At 41.9% G+C, this 19451-nt stretch overlaps 1 protein-coding gene across 5 annotated transcripts in view; it reads right to left on the bottom strand.

The window, feature by feature from the left end:
* The window catches only part of COL19A1 (collagen type XIX alpha 1 chain), a 188984-nt gene that overhangs the window by 127408 nt on the left and 42125 nt on the right, over nucleotides 1-19451 (bottom strand). For all 5 annotated transcript variants that reach the window (XM_083497359.1, XM_083497360.1, XM_083497357.1 and 2 more), the window contains exons 5-9: nucleotides 9642-9765; nucleotides 8696-8971; nucleotides 4849-4929; nucleotides 3076-3201; nucleotides 387-440 (exon numbers count right to left, since the gene is read on the bottom strand). In XM_083497359.1, coding sequence (XP_083353485.1) covers nucleotides 387-440; nucleotides 3076-3201; nucleotides 4849-4929; nucleotides 8696-8971; nucleotides 9642-9765 — 661 coding nt within the window. The remainder of the gene's footprint in view (nucleotides 1-386; nucleotides 441-3075; nucleotides 3202-4848; nucleotides 4930-8695; nucleotides 8972-9641; nucleotides 9766-19451) is intronic.

Raw genomic sequence — 19451 nt, 5'->3', positions numbered from 1 at the left:
AAATAGCGGGGGTCTTACTTTGCTTTTCAAAGGAAACCAGAATGTGCTGAAGGATTCCTCCCCACTTCCACTTTCTCTAACATGTACAGCAAGACAATACAGTGGTACTTGAGTTTAAGAACAGTCTGGTTTAAGAACGATTCGGTTTACAAACTCCGCAAAACCAGAAATAGTGTCTCAGTTTGAGAACTTTACCTCGGTCTAAGAATGGAATCCGAACAGTGAAAGGGCACTGACGGCAGGAGGCCTCATTAGGGAAAGTGCACCTCAGTTTAAGAACGGTTTTGGTTTAAGAACGGACTTCTGGAACGGATTAAGTTTGTAAACTGAGGTACCACTGTATCAGTGTTGCCACCAGTGAAGCTTATATGAGGCTAGAATCTTACCTTTTCTCCTTTCTGTCCCGGCAAACCAGGTACTCCTGGCACACCTGCTTCTCCCTGTTTAAAGTAAAGCTTGAAATGTTTTATTCCAGCATCTTACATTAGAGAAGTAAGCAGTATGAGCAGTGCCTGGATAATAGTCATTCTTGATAATGCTAAAAGAAAACACAGAGTTCAGCCCTTTACCATTCAGCCTTGCTCACCTCTAGCTCATCTCTGTGGTTACGTTACTGAGAAGAAAATGTAGCACCTTTGTGACCTCAGCAGGTATTACAACAACTCTCACTGTTGCCTCAGGCCTTTTGTTTGTTTGTTTTTTGCTCCTTACCTTAAGTGCACTGATTACTGACTGTGCAAGAGTTCTTGGGTGAAGTTTAGGATTGGTATAATGCAGAGTTGTGGAACCTGTAACACTCAGGATGTTACAGAGTAAGCAAAGTTTTAACTCTTTATTAAAAGAAACAGGATCTGCTCAGGAGTGCCAGGCCTAATGATAGGTCTTGTCCCTATGAAGCAGTTGTGGAGACTGAAGGTCCCTGCCTTTCCACAGCTGCCTAAGTCTCCTCCTCTCCCGGGTCTTTCCCAAGCAATCTGAGACTACACCTGCATGGCTGCCTTAGCTGCTCACACTTCATACCTCTCCTGATCCTGGGAGACCAGGGAGGAGGGGAACTTGTTGCAGCAGGAGGGGGAAGCTCCTGGCTTCTGCACCAGCCTGACTCATCTCTGCCTCTTGGCCTCCCTCCTCCCCTGCTTCCGATTGTGGACTTCTCACAGCCACAGACTCTTGTCTTCTCACTAAACCCTGTTACACTTCAGCTCCCAACACCACCTCCTCCCAGACTTCTCCCTCTTACCACTCATTGTTGTCTCACCACAAGTCCCTGGGCTCTGAGCCTTCTACCCTTGGGGGTTCCCCAGCTGGTGCCTCCTACCATTCCTCTGTGTCCAGACAGTCCATGACAACTGCCATGCAAGCCAGCACTGATGGGAACTGGAGTTCAACAGCATCTGGAGGGCCAAAGGCTCCCCAGCCATGCTGCAATGGCTACTGATGTCACAAAAGCAATTATTCCCTAATAAAGGGGGAACTAGTATCACTCCTCGATGCAATTGCACCCGGGGAGTTTCTCCAAGGTGAAATTTCACAAGTTTCCCCAAACACAGTATATTAATTCCTTTTCTGTCTCCTTTCCGGTAAGACCTCAGTATGCTGAAGAGGATGACATATTTGAGTGTATGGTCACTGATATCTGGGACATTGTTACTATTATATTATCTTTCACACCTTTTCTAATATTTCCTAACATTTTGTTGGGATTTTTGTTTTGTATTGCTGTTTATGTCTTGCACGAACCCACATACCACTTCTGTGTGGTCTGCAAGCCATCATTGAAGCCTGAAACATTTCATTTCCCACCCACCCCCACATACCAGCACAAAAATACTGTAAGAATAAGTTGCTGTTTTTTAAAAAGGCATTGTATTCTAACTGCATAATGTCTGCTGCAGCTTGACATTTGCTGTGTTCATGAAAATGGCATGCAAATTACATTGTTTAAATCAGCAATGCTTTATGAAAAGCTGTCACCCATTCCAAACAGGCTAGTTCACGGGTCTGGCTGATAACCTCCTTGTGAGGTGATATGCAGTCTCTCTGTAATGCACCTGCTACTGATTCACAAGTGATTCCTCTTGCTGTCTCGAGGTGCCCAGACCATAGCTGTCAACTTTCAGATTTGAAAATAAGGGATCAGCAGCCTCACCTATCCCAGGGACAGTCTACAGGATATCTAACAATCCGGGATAGCAGCGGGAAGCAGCGCTGGAATAAGGGAATTTCCCGCAAAAAAAGGGAAGGTTGACAGCTATGGCCCAGACCCCTACTAAGATTTCTGCTTCTAAGACCCTGAATCATGGTTTTGAGTGTCCCAGTATTTGTCTCATTCACCTATTAAAGATTGCCGCGGCTGGCGCTTTCTCAGACTCTTATGTCTCTATCTATACCTGTGAATTGAACTCCCATCAGAGCTGTTCTTCCATAGTGGTCCAGCTATATTGACATCCTAGTCCAGTTTCTATGCGCCACTTAGGAAAGAGCCAAGGACTGCCTCACACTGTGTAGCCTCTCAAACTAGCTATTCCAGGAAACAATCATTCATACCATTTGGAAATTTCATCTCTGCAGTATACCTTGGAGTGACATTTATCCAATCAACTTGAAGTAGCTGAAATAACCCTTTATTATAGTATTTGCTTCCCTTGTAGATTCCTCTAATCTCCTGTAATTCTGAACAGTCAGTGTCATTTGTGCTAGGTGTGTGTTTACACTGACAGAATAACCCTCTTGAGGGGTTTTTTATGGTAAAATTTGTTTCACAGAGGCTATGGATGTGCATTGGTTCTATGTCATCTTTAACACATTACTGCCTCAGCCGTTGCAGAACAACTTTATGGCCCTATATATTATATAGGAGTATATAATAGCTGGCCATTGTTGCACCATTGGCATGGTTCCATTAATCTGTGAAGTCTATATTAAAAATAACGTAACTTCCACAAATGTTAAATACTAGCTAATATACAAGGCACAAAAGGTGCAAGCGAAAAGCCAAAGTTATTAGCCAGCAGCACAAATGTTACAGGTCACAAAAAGCAAAAAATGTTATGTATAAGCAATTAAGTCCTGTACCTTATTTGAAGAACAAAAGCATTTTTCTTCAGGCTTTTTTTCCATTATTGGAAGTGCATGTATTTCACCAACATGAACAGTTGATGGTGATGCTGCAGTAGTTTTCAAGATTTCTTCCAAAGGGCACTGAAATAATAAATATATATTATTCCGATTTAAGTCTACATCTACAGTGATCAAAACATTTTTTCTATAGTGCCTTTTGCATCTGTAGAGATTACACTCTGTAGGGGAAGGAAGGATTAAATTACCGTAACTCCACGTTGATGCAAGCATTATGAAAACAGCAACCTGAATTCAAAATCAGGCCGTGAATGATCTATTTTATTTTAATTTTAGAAAACCAATATTAGTGAACCACAGAGCAATTCTATGGAAGTTAAATCTAAAGCAAGTCACGTGGTGTTCAATGATGCTTACTTCCTAGGGAGGGAGTTTGGCGCTGCAAGTGGAAATCTTCTCATCTACTGTATTGCTTTAGCATGTTTGGATATGAAAATTACAGTGTAATTCTATACCTACCTATTCAGGAGCAAGTCCCATTAAGATCAATGGGGCTTAATCTCAGGTAAATGGGAATAGGATTGCAGCCTGGGCAACCACTCTTTTTGCACACACTTCTAAATGCTATACATATATTTTATTCTTTAACAATGGGGGGGAATGCATCTGACCACTGATCTTATCTAACACTGCAAACATATACACAATTATCTGGGAGTTAGGCTTACTGAACTCAGTGGGGCTTATTAATTCTGAGTAGGTATGTATATGACTGCAATTACCCACATTATCATTCCATTTGTGAGATAGGGCTTGATTTACATGCAAAATTCAATTTAAGCTTTTTCTAAAAAATATCCTTGATGTGGCAAATACAATCGCAAAAATGTCAAATACATAGCTAAAGGATGTTATAAATGAACTAGCAAAATATTTTGTGCTTTTTATGTATAGTGGCTAGCTTGTGGGTCAGACTAATCCACTAGGTTCTTAGCCATATGAACAGCACAATACTTCTAACTGGGGAAAATAAAAAAATAATAGAAAAAACAGAAAATAACACCTAGCTAGAATGAGAGAGGGAATGAGAGCGCATCCAGACTTTGGCTTGTCATGTTCCTAAAAAGCACAGGTCCCACAGTGGTTTCCCACTTACTTCTAGGCATGGATCCAAGCAGTTTTGCCCTTGCCCTGCCCCTTTCCCCCAGAAAACCCACTCTTTGGTGCTAAATTGGAGCAAACATCAATCCAGAGAAAACTCAATTGACCTTTGCTCTGACTTAGAAGTAAAGATCGGCTTTCCTCCAGGGGAAAGTAGTGGGGCAAGGGCAAGCCTGAATAAGACCTAAGGCCCATCATTAAGAATTCTTTGCAGATAGTATTCAGATGTTTATGTTTATCAAATACTCTACCTAAAAGATATAATGGGCGTCTCCACCTACATCAGCAGTTGTACTGATCAAGTTTAATGAGACCCAAACAGAAACCATGATATAGGCATGCATCGACAACGGTTGCCCAAAGAAATCTCTCTTGTTTTCAATATTCCTTTTCTGTTTGAATTCTTGTTTCTCAAGTGTTGATCCTTTCCCATCCCATATTTTTCAGCATGAAAAACTAATCTAGGTCACACTTCCATTTTGAAGAATGGACTAATCTTATGATACCATGAAATTTATTTGCATTTCTAAATGGAGAAAGAAGGACTGTACCGATCTGTGTGTTTCTGGGGTGGGGGGATAACTTGCATTTTTTATTTTCTTAACTTACCATATTCTCAGATAATTCACAGCAAGTCTCCTGAGCAGCAAGACTGGGATTGCAGTATATTATCATGCGGCCAACTTCAATCTGTTTAGTAAACACAGAGGTGTTTATCAGCTTTATAAGGTAATCAATCTTGACACATCTGAAACCTCTGTGACCACAATCCAGCACAAAATTAAACCACTTGAACTCATAGAAATGAATGGGATTACGTACGCCAAATTCTATTTTGGGTTGTAAACTCAGAAAGCACATTACAGTGTTTCATTTTAAAACACTGTACTTGCATATATTATTTGTGAACACGGGAGCAGCCCACATAATCTAATCTGATACTACAAAACACAAGTATATTGAGCCAAACACAGCTCTTATTTATACTGTATAATTTTTTTAAAAGCAATTGCATTTATCTACCACAATGAATGTTGCAGTTTCCTACAGTCCTTTGGCCAACTTACTTGATTTTTTTTAAGGATATGTTTCAAAACTGGATGGTATATCTCTCCAAAACATGCTTCTTTTATTTTTTTCTAGGAGGAGTGCTACCTTTATTTACAAACTCATCCACTCTTAATACTAGTAACAGTATAGTAAAATTATTTAGGACATGGCTTTGTCCCAGGTGCCTGTCTGTTCCAACACTAATGCATGCAACTGGCCTGGCAATCCTCAGGGAAGAGATGATACTGCTACTTCCCTGTTCCTTTCTAGGGTGGAAGTATGGATCTCTGCTAGAAGGCAGGGCAGGAACACTTGGTCATTCTGAACCAGGGTCAGCTAAATCAGCTTCTCATAGCCACAGAAATGATGCTGGACGGAGCACAGGAGGTTCCATGATTCTTGGCATGGCTGACGTTTGGCAGAACTGAGAGGACAAGACATGTCCCACTGCAGCACAATAAAGTTATGAAATGAAACCTTCATATATATTCCTGCCCCCTCAACTGCTCAAAGTAAAGGTTGGAGTTTAAACAATGGATTTAGCAGTGTAATACAGGCTGGACTTGTTTTCCTGACCAGGGAATTGCTTGGGGTTGGGCCATTATGAAACAAAGACATTAACCCATCAAGAAAGACATTCATAAAGGCAAAAGGCTCTCTGCAGGACACAGAGTGGGGAGACCCCGCCCTGAGCTCAGAGTAATTAGCAAATGACATTCCCAGAGTTGGGAGGGGAAAGTTTCCAGAATTACAGGATGGAGGAGGACATAAGTAAATGGGGGGGGGGAGGTGTCCCTTTTGCAAGGGGGGCACAAGGCAGGCAGTCTGATTTATGCTTCAGAGTGGGCCATATATGATGTTTGGGGTCTCTTGGGATTCAAGGCTGCAGCAATGGCAGGAAGAGGACCCTCTTGGAATGTGAATGTTCTGCACTCTCTCCATCTAGATACAGGTTGTATATATGTGTAAAATAAACCATACGTCCTAAAGACACCACAGACTCTACTGTGTCTTATTGTCCCAAAAGGCAACACAGACCCTGGGAAGCAGGCCTGCAACCCCTGGAATCTCACACCGCTTATGAAAACTGGGATGATGTGTAACAGTATGAACAAATATTTGTTTCCCCCATGTACTGAATCATCTGCACAGCAAGGAGCAGAGAATTCTGTACACTGAGTTCGCTATAAAAATACTGGAATATATTTGAACTGCTTTGATCCTCTTAGAAAAAATAGTTGACTAGTGTCTTTTTTCGCAAAAGTTGCACATTACGCAAGAGTGTGCATGCTGCAGAGCAAAGTCTATGCATGAGAATTGTGAGACATTTATACAGTCTAAAAACAGATGGAAAGGAGTTGGTGGTCATGCACGAACAAAAGAATAGGACTGAGGGAATAAAGGGAATGTGAAAATAGGTAGTAGTACTCTCTTACTACAGATTTTTAAAAAATGAAATCTTACTTGGAGGTGACTCACAGCTGATATTAAAGTCACTTTTGCATATTCCTCAGCTGAGGCAATGTAAAATTGAAAATGTGTAATTTAAATGCTTTCTACATCCTACAGAGCTGGTTCACATGTAACAGTAAGTCACTTTAAAGCCATGGATTATGTGAATGTCCTACCATCCCTATGTATTTCTCTCCTGCACCTGTGGCACAAACAAGACATAGTATAGTTTGTCATGTCATACAAACCCAGATTGTGGTTTGTTTTGTTTCAAATAAACCACGAGCAATAAGCCAGAAACAAACCAATGTTTACTCTTAAGTTTATTTCCGGATCACCACTCTCAGGCCTCACCAACACTTCCATTTGCCCTGCTGCTTTCCTCCGGGAAAACCTGATCTTTAGCACTGAATCAGAGCAAATGTCAGTTGTGTTTGCTCCAGATTGACGTTTGCTCTGATTTAGTGCTAAATAGTGAGTTGTCTAGGGGAAAGCAGCAAGCCGAAGGCAAAATGGCTTGGACCCATGCCTAGAAAGCCCAGGAGAAGTGGGAAATCGCCCAGACCCACGCTTTCTAGGCATGGGGCAAGAGGAAGTACATGAGCCCTTAGTGTATTTGAAAGAAACATACCATGACAGCCTAAACCATGGTTTGTTTGTGGCAGGCACAGCATTCGTGGGGGTGGAGGGAAGCCACACGAGGAGTGGGAGGCACAGTTCAAAATGAACTACGGCTTAGTGTGACATGTGAAGCAGCTCATTAAATGATTTCTTTTCAGCTCTACACCCCTTTTTTCCTTTTGTGTCCTTTCTATTAGGCCATGTACACACACCCATTTACTCCACATCCAGTGCACTCCCACTGCTGCTTTGGAAAAGCAGTGTACACACCCCATAGCTAACCTGTTTTTTCCCCTGACATATTCCCCCCCCCCCCAAAAAATGTGTCTTGGTGCATTTCTCCCCAAACCAGCTTCAATCCAAAGTTAGAAAAAGAATGACTTAGCTGCGTCTTAAGCTAGTAATGTGTATACAGTCATATCTCGGGTTGAATGTGCTTCCGGTTGAGCAGGTTCAAGTTGTGCTCCGCACCAACCCAGAAGTAACGGAGCGCGTTACTTCCAGGTTTCGCCGCTCATGCAAAATGACGTCACGCGCATGCACAGAAGTGGCAAAACGCGATCCGCGCACACACAGACGCACCATCGCTTGTTACATTTGCTTCAGGATGCTAACAGAGCTCCAGAACAGATCCCATTCGAATCCCGAGGTACCACTGTACAACAATAGACTAAGACCATAAAAAGAACCCTGCTTGATCAGACCAGCATCCCCTTTCTCAGAACGGTCAAAAAAATGCCTGTGGGAAGCCCACAAGTTGTTCCTAACCAGTTTTCTGGAACGCTTTGAGTTACATGCAGTGCAGTCCACCCCACTGCCAATCCTGCACTGGCAAGAGGAAAAGTACTCTAGAAAAATGATAATGTGCCTCTATGGAACCTGATATGTTAAATTATGGCACCTGTTTGACAGTAGCAGGTGGCATGGTGTGGCGGCGATCTTTACCTGACCTTTCAGCAGGTGAGTCACTGCTGTGTACTAGAATGGAGAGAGGAAGGAGTAAATTGGCAAGGAGGACAGCATGGTGCAAATGCACCAACAGGAGCACTAGACTGCCTGCACTGTCATGTTCGCACTGCACTGACTTTGCCACCACTTCACGCCTCCCAATAAGGAGCAGTGATTCACCTGCCAGGAGAGCAGGTAACTATCTCCATCCCACAACCTCATCCGCTACTACTGTTTGATCTCTTAAGAATCAGGTTTCTTATTTCAAAGGGTCTCAGTACATAACCTTAATAACTTGCAAAGCTTTTCTTTTGTAGGGATAAATACGTTTTGATCACCCATTTTTATATCACTGAAATATACTTTAACAGTCAACCCAACTTACATCTACAGGTTTGCCATCTAAAGAATGGGTAGCAATAAGAATCTTCCCTTGAAAGTCTGTAGTAGTATTCTCATCAATCTCCCTTTGCTCAATTAAGCTGCAGTCCACATAGAGAGAAATGATCCTTGATTGCACGCTGATGCCAAGCTTGTGCCATTGCCGATCAAAAACAGGGTGTATTTCCCGACTTCTAAAGGTGTAATGCAATGAGCCCCCCTGGGTGGACTGTGCAATGTACTCTACAATTTTTTTTGTACCGTCAATGGTGATGTAAACCTGAAAAAAGCACAGTCAAATTAGAAGCGGTCTGAAACAATGAAAATGCAAAATAGCAAAGAACGGAATAAAAGTTCACACCTTATTATATGTTGGTAGGATGCAGAGAATCACAAGTGGAATTCTGTTTGGCCACTGGGGCTTCCTCATTCCCACTGCACGCGCACGCACGCACACACACACAGACACACACACATACAGCCATTCCTGAGGATCAAGGATTCTCCAGAATGGCACTGGATATAGTGTAGGAGCGACTGCTGGCAGATACAGGTAAAAATCACTACTCCCCATACGCAGCTGGATGTGCTTTCTACTTGTGCAAGAGACTCTTTGGATCCCACCCTTGGACATTAAAAAAGTCTCCCATGCAGCTTCATAATCAAGCATCAGTTCTAAACCCTTTATTGTTTAATTTGCTTTTTGTTTGTTACATCTCTATTCCATCACAACTCAAAAAAGAATTTCAGTTTCACAGCAATCCTGGGTGGCAGCTTACACACTTACCATGCCAGTGCTGTATTACAGAACAGTTACTGATTCTATATAGAGCCATAACAGCAAAAACATCTTGAGTATACTCTGATCCCAGAGAGGAAAATATCTGCTTTCTTACAAAGCTGTATCTATCACCTGACACTTGGGAAGGCAAAAGACCATTTGTTCTAACCTGTGGCATGTTGTGCTGATCTAAAATTTGCAACAAATACCACCGTTCTCTTTTGCTGTTTCGCCTAACACGGAATGTGGCTGTTAAGAAATACTCCTCTGGAATCCCATTTGGAAACACTTTCCTACATGAAGAGACAAGGGGGGAGAGAGAGAGAGAGAGAGAGAGAGAAATGACAATTGGGTGAAAAGATGAAAACAAATGTAAGTTAAAATACACCTCTCCCAATGATGTCCTCATGGATAGTCATGCAACTCTATGGTCTTCAAGAGACTGTACTGCCTTAAGAGTTGCATTTGCACCAAGCTTATACCTGAATGCATGTTGGCTCCTGTATGGGATTCATCACCCTAAAGCAGGCATGGCCAAACCTGGCCCTCCAGCTGTTTGGGACTACAGTTCCCAACCTCCTTGACCATTGGCCCTGTTAGCTAGGGAAGGTGGGAGTTGTAGTCCCCAAACAGCTGGAGGGCCCAGTTTGGCCATGCCTCCCCTAAAGAATGGAGCGAGCCAGATGACACACAGAGGAAGCCTAAATATATTTGGGTACACAAGCGAAGGTTCAGTGCAACTATGAAAAGGCCAGCAGATGCAACCTGGATCACACAATGCGTACATGAACAAACACACTTGACTAGGGCTATAACCTCATGGCACTAAATAACTCCTGTGTAAGCAGAGATCCATTCTGTGTCATCCGCTAATTACCCGAAGGCTCTGAATGTACCCAAGGCTATCTGCATAAAGAGAGGGCTATTCCAGAAGTGCCGAAACGATGTATGAAGCTGCTTCTTTCCTTTCCCAGATTAGAGAAGGGCTTGTGAAATGTTCGCTGAAGGCCAAAAGCAGGAAGCTCACATACTCAGTCATGTCTGCTGGCAGCAGTTCCTGTCTGTTGCTCCTTCACCACACCCTGCAGAGAGGGGCTCTTATCTTTCACCGGGCAAATATTTTGGCAAGCTGCCCATACGCGCAGCACATTTATGATCAGACATTTAGCATTCGGCCCAGTGCAGTAGCACAAGAGCTACGCACAGCTTAAGCGCTATTTGATACGCAGGCCGTTCGCTGGCCTTCTGCCCAGGGATGAATTTCACCCCAAATGATCTTTGAATGCAACCTAAAAAAAAAAATGTAGCTTTTTAAATTTCAAGACAGACAAACATGTTTTCTAACAAATTATTTATAAAACAAGTTGATAACAGAAAAATAATAATAATTTCTTTCAAGTTTTGGGAACATTAAAAACCACTCCCCTCTTCAAAACTATGAAGAATGAAGACTACTCCATCCCATATAAACTGCTTGGCCTGACTTCTACTGCTGCGTGGATGTGTGTGTATCTATCTATCTATCTATCTATCTAATCTATCTATTTATCTATCATCTATCTAAAAAACCACACAAAAACCAAACCCTTGACTGTTACTGAGGGTACTAATATTGTTTGTCCTGTAGCTGCAAGAAGTTGCTTCCTTTCAGACGTCATCACCAGACATCATGTACGTTAGAATTATGAAAGTGATATAATGCCATTTCCACCAACCAACCAAAAACACACACCATATCATGGTTGCTGGAAGGAAAGCAGACATCCAGACTTCTTTACTGCTGCTGCCTTAATTCAACTTTGATGAGGATCCATGCATGGATGCAAATAAAAGAAGAGCAAGGTGGAAACTGGAAACATTAACCAAGCAGCTGCAGACCAGCAATACTGCTAGGGATGGAGAGATCTGTCAATTTCAGTTCTCTCAGTTTCTCAGTCCCCCCCCAATCTTAAATTCATCCTCCACATTTTGCAGCAATTTGTGACTTGAAACAAAATTCTCATGAAAATCCTTCAGAATTTTAGTGCAAATTCCGCCTAATGAAAACATTTTAACATGCAGTTTTGACAGATGTACACATTTTTGAAAGCAATGCATCTGTGCATGTTATTTTCGCCATTATTTCTTCATTTCCTGTACAGTTTCCCCTAACTTGTGTATTTTTATAAACACTGGTTGGCTGGTGAACCTACACTGCAAAATTCAGATAAGTGTGAATTTTGAAGGACAGCAGTGTTTTTGCTTGCATATTGCTTCAGAAAATGCAAAACTGATAGATTTGGCCTTAAATGCATATGGAAACGAATTTCTCCTCCATCCCTACTGCCAAGCCAAATGTGGCTAGTAGTAGTCATGTACTGTGACCTGCCAGGTGCTGGATGGAACTCTTTGTTTTCTAAGAACATAGCAAGAGCCTCCTAGATCAAGCGAAATGCCCACCTAGTCCAGTTGACTGTTCTCAGAGGCCAACCAGATGCCCATGGAAAGCCCAGAAACAGAACCTGAGTACCACAGCATCCTCTCCACCTGTGATTCTGAGCATCTGTCATTCAAAGGCATACCACATTTGACAGCAGAAGTAGAGCATAGCCATTGTAGCTAGTAGTAATCATTGACAGCATTATCCCCCATGAATCTGTCTATGTGCTAGGTAAGCAGCAGAACCTGGAAGTTTATAGAGCTTCTCCTGGGTGGCCACACATAGCTGGCAGGTGGCATATGGCTTCACGGGTCACAAATTGTGCAGGTTTGATACAGCAGAAAGCAGATCAAAGTGTTAATGGTCCAATAAATGCCGTATAACATAAACAACCTTCTGCAAGATATCGTTTTCTCTCTGCTGCAGTGTTTTAACCTCTATTAGCCTGTAAGGAGGGCACATTTATCGAAGAATTGCTGAACAAGCTTTCACAAAAAATCTTGATTAGTACAGACAAAATTCAAGCAGGGAGAGGAAAGAGTTAATGGAGTGGAACATAAATTCAAGCTGAATATTACATCTCATTAAGGAACTCCAGCACAGTAATGCACAGAAGAACAATAAAAAGCAAGAAATGTTTAGAAAAAAAAGTGAAACAAAAGAAGTGTGGTTGCCCAGTTCCATATCTTACAAGCTTCCTGTGCTCCTCGTGGCTCTGTAAGTGTGTGTGTGGATTATAAGGGGTATATCACTATGGTCTAAAGCTCACTTTACTCCTCCCATGTCTCTTGACAGTGCCTGGTTCAAGAGAAACGCAACAGGGCCTTCCCCCACTGCTGATTCTGCTCTGCCATTTTTTATTTTTAAAATTCTCACTGTTTCATTCTAACTAAGGATCAGCAAAATAATTGTGTGAGCCATATACATAGCAAATTGTAATTTGGGGCTTCATCATTGCATGCTTTTACCTATCAAAATATTATTTTCAATTAAGATCTTGGATCTTTACATCTTCATCTAAGCTATCAGAGAACGGTTAACAGATGGAGTACTAAATGGTTATGGAAGTTTCTCTGGGTGAGATATTATGCCACTGGGTGCTAGTTGATGGGAGCTGCAAGTGGGCATTAAGTCTGGGCAATGTTTCCATACATCGCCCAGGACCAGTTTGGGAGCCAGAGTATGATGGCTCCTTCACCTGTCTCCTTCCGCATGCTGGGTGCTGGCAGCAGAGGGACTCCCTCCCCTGCTAGCATCCAGCAGGAAGAATGGTTGATGTAGCTCATTGTTCCCTCTGTGCTCCAGGTGCTGGCAGTGGAGGGACTCCTTGCACTGCCAGTGCCCAGTGGAAGGAACAGGCTGCATCAGGCGCCAGGGTGAAACTGCTGCCACTCCCACCAAGGGAACTGGGGCGGCTTCACCCTAGCACTTCCGGACCAATGCAGCTTGTTCCTCTGCTTTTCAACATTGCAATATATCGCCATATGACAATGTTTGGCTGGCGATACACCGCAATGTTGAAAAGCTGACCTCTCCCAGACCTAGTAGGCCGAGTTCTGTTTCACTCATGAGTTCCCATGAGCATCTGGTCAGCCACGGTGAGAATAGGATGCTGGACTAGATGGGCTCTTGACCTGTTCCAGCAAGCTTGTCTTACGTTATGTTTTCCAGTACTATCCTAGAAGGCAAAGGATGAGATACTGTATGGAAACACTTGTATATCAAGGCAGAGGACATGCATGGAGATGGTTGATGGCCGAGATTTTTGATACAAATGAGCTAATCACCCTAAAGCATGCCAATTTTCCAATTAACCATGCCCTCACTGGTACTGCTGTAGCGTGTACCATCTGGCTAGGAAAATGAAATATAAAGCGTATCCTCTGAGACAATAATAAATGACTTTTGCTTTACTGGACACCAATTAACTGGCTGAAAATTTACTTTTGCCTTGGCACACGCTCCCTCTTTAGAGACCAAAAAATTACCTACACTGATTAGGACTTTGGCATACAGCAGCTATTCAACATGTTGGCTTAATACTCTCAGGTTATAAACAGAATTTTACACTGACCTGCCCTTCAATTAAGTAATTAGCAATGAACAGGGAAGGAAATTGTCTCTCCTTTATGACTGCCCCCCCACAAAGAAAGAGTGATGAATCAATTTATACTCTCAGGTCTGTTGATTCTGAGAGCCATCTCTTGGATTTGATCATGAACATAAGACTGGGAGGAAAATACATTTCTGCCAACTCCGTATTTTCTAAAGGGAGTGAAAAATTTCCATTTCAGTGCCAGGATAATGACCAAAGCACACTACCAGCTTAGTCTAATTCACATAAACAAACCGAACAGCTGCCATTTGTTTATGAAAGTTGAACAGGAAGAAACCTGTGGTGTCCAGGACCACCGCTACCATTGACAGATGATGAGAGGCAGCCAGCTAAATTGCATACACACATCCATTCATTTAAAGCATGTTTAAAGCACATCCTCCCCAAAGAATAATGGGAACTGTAATTTGCCAATGGTGTTGGGATCGGTAGCTCTGTAGACACTTCCAAGTAAATATGCTTGGAATGGAAGTGCATTGTGTGGCTCTCCTAATTATAATGTTCCAGGACAACTTGGCCTGGGAATCAGTTCCGATATGGTTTTCATAAGATACAGACCTTCATCTATTAATGGGTCATACAAACAAAAGGACAGCCACAGAATGGCATTCTGTTTCCAGCAGTAGCTGATGGTAACGTGACAAGCAAGACATGTTGGTGATGAACATCCTCTGTCATCTGCTCTCAACATCTGGTACTCTCAGCTATGTACTCTCCCAAAATACAGATGCTTCATCTCTTGCAATGATGATTAATAGTCATCAGTAAGACTAATATGTGCTGATGTGTCACAGGGGCTAGAGAGCATGCAACGAATCCAAAAGTCCCCAGTTCAAATCTTGTAACTTGAATGAACTCTGTAGGTACCCTTTGTAAAGCTACTCCTTCAGTCTCAATCACCACCACCATCATTATGAAGAATAATTGTACTGACTCACCAAACAGTGTTGATGCAAGGATTAACACTAGAAAGTGCATGTGAAACACTTTGGAGATGATAAAAGGTAAAGGTAAAGGCACCCCTGACCATTAGGTCCAGTCGTGACCAACTCTGGGGTTGCGGCGCTCATCTCGCTTTATTGGCTGAGGGAGCTGGTGTACAGCTTCTGGGTCATGTGGCCAGCATGACTTAGCCACTTCTGGCGAACCAGAGCAGCGCATGGAAACACCGTTTACCTTCCCGTCAGAGCGGTACCTATTTATCTACTTGCACTTTGACATGCTTTCGAACTGCTAAGTTGGCAGGAGCAGGGACCGAGCAACGGGAGCTCACCCCGTCGTGGGGATTTGAACCGCCAACCTTCTGATCAGCAAGTCTTAGGCTCTGTGTTGTAACCCACAGCGCCACCCGTGTCCCCTCTTGGAGATGATATACAAGTGTTAAATGTTGTTGTTGTTGTTGACTTATCCTCCACAGATTTATCACAGCCATGAAAAGAACAATTCTTTTTATTTCCTATACCTCATACTATTTCTGTTTTGCAACTTTGAAAGCATGGTGTGAGGGCCATGTTTTTCCCCTAAATGTTCACATTCCCAGCAGAATTTAGAACAGCCACTTTCTTTAAGAACAAATATGTATCAAACTTCAAAATACAATAGCAGGTGCTGAGCTTGCACCACAGTGTCACTGGTACATAAAAGAGCAGAATCGCATACATTTCTCTTAGGTATATTATTAGATTTGTCATTCTGTGCTCGGTGCCTAGAGAATCAGAGTTTTGTTACAGATACCAATAAGAGAGATTCGGTTCTTCGCCTCAAGCTTTAGCGAACCACACTTTTCATTACGGACGTCGCCAGTGGGAGCCCTGGAACTGGCCTATATATTACCCTCAAAGAGGAAGAAAGGAAGAAGTGCACTGGTTACATTATTTTCAAATAAGAGAGGTTTATAACTTGGATAAAAAAATTGGTTTCCAGGTGGAAAAATCAAAGTTAGAAACAGAATTGTTAGAACCCAATGCTAAGATACTATCAAGAATGTACAATCTGCTGCTGAAATGGAATACCGAGGAAGAAGCGGTAAAATCTGCAATGATAAAATGGGCACAGGATATAGGATACAATATTATGTTTGCTGACTGGGAACAGTTGTGGACCACCGGGATTAAATTTACGGCATGTAATGCCTTAAGAGAGAATATTATGAAAATGATGTACAGGGGGTACATGACTCCAGTCAAGCTTGCAAAAATATATCATTTGCCCGATAATAAATGCTGGAAATGTAACGAAATTGAAGGCACATTCTTTCACCTTTGGTGGACGTGCCCAAGGATTAAGGCTTTCTGGGAAATGATCTATAATGAAATGAAAAAGGTATTTAAATATACCTTTCTGAAGAAACCAGAGGCTTTTCTCCTGGGCATAGTTGGCCAATCGGTGTTAAAGAAGGATAGAACTTTCTTTATGTATGCTACAGCAGCAGCAAGAATTCTCATTGCAAAGCACTGGAAGACACAAGAACTACCCACCTTGGAAGAATGGCAAATGCAACTAATAGACTACATGGAAATGGCGGAAATGATTGGCAGAATTCGAGACCAGGGAGAAGAGCTTGTGGAAGAAGATTGGAGGAAATTTAAAACTTATTTACAGAAACATTGTAAAATTTTTGAATGCTGATGACGTTGAAATGAACTGAAGGGGTTCTAGCAACAAGGTAAAATGTAAGATGGGATTGATAATAGATAAGCTAAATTGCTGAACCAATTTTTAAAAAGGGATACAAAAAAGGGAGGCGTGAGGAAGTCAGGAAAATAAGTTAACTAAAGATGAGAAATTAAAAAAGAGGGAGTTTTGTTTTTATGTGTTTCTTTTTTCCCCCTTTCCCCCCTTTTGTGTTTAATGTTTGTATTTTTGTATTTTGTGATTTTGCATTTTTCTGTTTTGTATTTTTTTCTCTCTGAATTACTTTACTGATAAAACTTAATAAAATATTAATTTTTTAAAAAAGAAAGAAAGGAAGAAGTGCAAATGGGGGGGGTGAGGAATCGAAGCTTATGCTAGCATTTCTCAAATGAACACAAAATAGAAGTTCAGGTTTCGACTCAGCGTTACTCTATGAACAGCTCTTTAAAAGTGAGGTCAGTGGCATGATACAGACCTGAGTCACTGTCCTCCAAACTGCACAATGGAAAGCAGAGCATCAGAGGCAGACTGAGCTAGTCAGGAAGGTGTGTGGGAGTGGGGTCAATTTGTAGGCTCAATGTTTTTCGAAACATGGCAATCAGTGGATGGGTCTGACTGGTTGCTACATCTGGTGGTGCAGAAAGCATCACACATCCATTGTACACCATGACAACAACTGTATTGAGTTAATCTGCCGAGAGCCCTGCTTCAGGAACGGGTGCTGAACTATGTTGGCTTTCAAGCTTTTCTAGTCCTGTGACTCTCTCTTCTAGCTTTCCTAAGTGTTCTATGCTTTTATACCTAGCTATCAATAAACTGAACACAGTAATCATTGAACTATAGGCAGACTTGGTTGCAGTGCTATTTTTGAGAAGCAGTAGTAAGAGGTACCCATATCAGATTTAGTAAGGCAATCTTTATTTACCTTTTGGGTTTTGCTTTAAAAAGCACTGATGGAAAAAAGCTGCTATTTTTAAATCTTATGAACACTAATTCTTCCACACTGAATGAGACCAAATTAGAGTTTGTGATTAACTTCCGTATTTACAAGTATCAATGGGGCCTCTAGCTCGCTGAATGTCTTCCAGGAAGAGAAAGATGATCCAAGTTGCATTTCCTGAGAGTGAAGTGAGAGATGTTTGGCATTTATGGCAAGACATTTCTTCTTCCAGCTGACACCTACCATCACCTGTCACGTTACAAATAATTTGATGATCAGTGGCCGTGAGGTTGGCGTGAACCTCTGTCCTCCTAGGGTGGGTGATGATGTCTTTAATGCCACCTTAAACCAGGACTCTGAAATCTTAGCCTTTTGTGTTTGCGCTGAGGATTCAACAAACAGAGGCATGATACTCATGGAAAGCTGAAGCTCCAAGGACCGAAAAGAATAATCCTTCTTGCTGACATTGTCAGCAGCAACACATTAAGGCACAGCACTTACAATGTGGAAAAAAATTCAGACAACAAACAAGTGCCCTGGAGAAAAAGAACAAAAGAGCAGCGAGCTACTAATAAGACCCAGCTGCAAGTCAGTGCCAACGCAGGATATCTGAATGCAAATTCAAATGAGAATCAAGATCTGCTCTCTGCTACTCAGAATAAGGATAAAGGCACAAGGAACTCTTACATTTATTTTTATTGTCTACATTTTGTATACTGCTTATTCACAGTCATGTGTAAGCTGTTATTCAGCTTGCTCAAATGTTGTTTTGTTTTATTTTTAAAAAGGATAAATGCCATTCCAGAACAACTCTCAATGCAATTCTCAACATATAGAGGATCTGGGTCATATCCAGAACTAATTAGTTGCAATCAGGCCCTACTTAAATCAACATTAAAACTTAATAATGACTGGGAGATGTTCCACTGATTCCAGTGAACCTAGGTTGGATATAACCCATTAAAATTAAACTAAGCAACAGATATTCAATACAAGAATAAAAATGCAGCAGGTTTAAAGCATCAGTTGTATTTGCAGTGGGGACTGTTGTGTCTATATTTGGTAGTCCCATGTGTATTGAATGTTAAGATTGTTTCTACTGCAGCAATCTGTGGGCAGACTCTTCAGGGAAATGTATGGGTTTGGCAGTTGCAGCAGCACCATTTATAATGTATTTACTGTATTTTTCAGTTGCCTCATGCAATGAACCTCAAGGTGACGTACAAGACAGCCCCAGGGAGAACTTCGTGCTCTAGCAGTCCTTGGGGTTTACTTCCAGATAAGCTGCATAGCCTGGTGCCAACCTTCAATTTCAGTTTGTGCAGTAAACACAAATCTCGGAGAGCCACCTCCAGCAAATCCACCCTGCTCCTAATTTTCCTTCTGTGCAACACTCTAACTTCAAAACAAGGACGAAACCAAGATGTATCACAGACTCAAAAGCTGAATGACCTAACCTGGATATTTGGATGTCACAATCAATTTCAGGACATCACATGTTATGGGAATAGTGGACAGTATGGATGGCTCAGATGTGACATATTGACTCTGAAGGTGTTTTGAATCCAGAAATGTATGAAACCACCAATGCTCCAATTGAATGCAATATGACTCCTGCTGAGGAAATTCAGAAAAATACACAGAGCCATAGAAACCTACTCACATGGGCTGCATATAACATTGAGAAGCACTACTCAACTGAAAGCCAATGTTGATACTGTAGACAAGGCATGTCCAACTCCCAAAAGACTGTGATCTACTCACAAAAATACTGGCTGTGATCTACCAGGCAAAGTTGACAGGCAAAGTTGTTGAGCTTTCTTTAGGGGAACCAAAGCTTGGGGAGGGGAATCAACAAGCGTCATGCGAT

This window comes from Podarcis liolepis (assembly GCF_965112155.1).
Source record: "Podarcis liolepis genome assembly, chromosome: 3".
Classification (NCBI taxonomy): Eukaryota; Metazoa; Chordata; class Lepidosauria; order Squamata; family Lacertidae; genus Podarcis; species Podarcis liolepis.
This window is presented reverse-complemented; position numbering and strand designations above follow the sequence as displayed.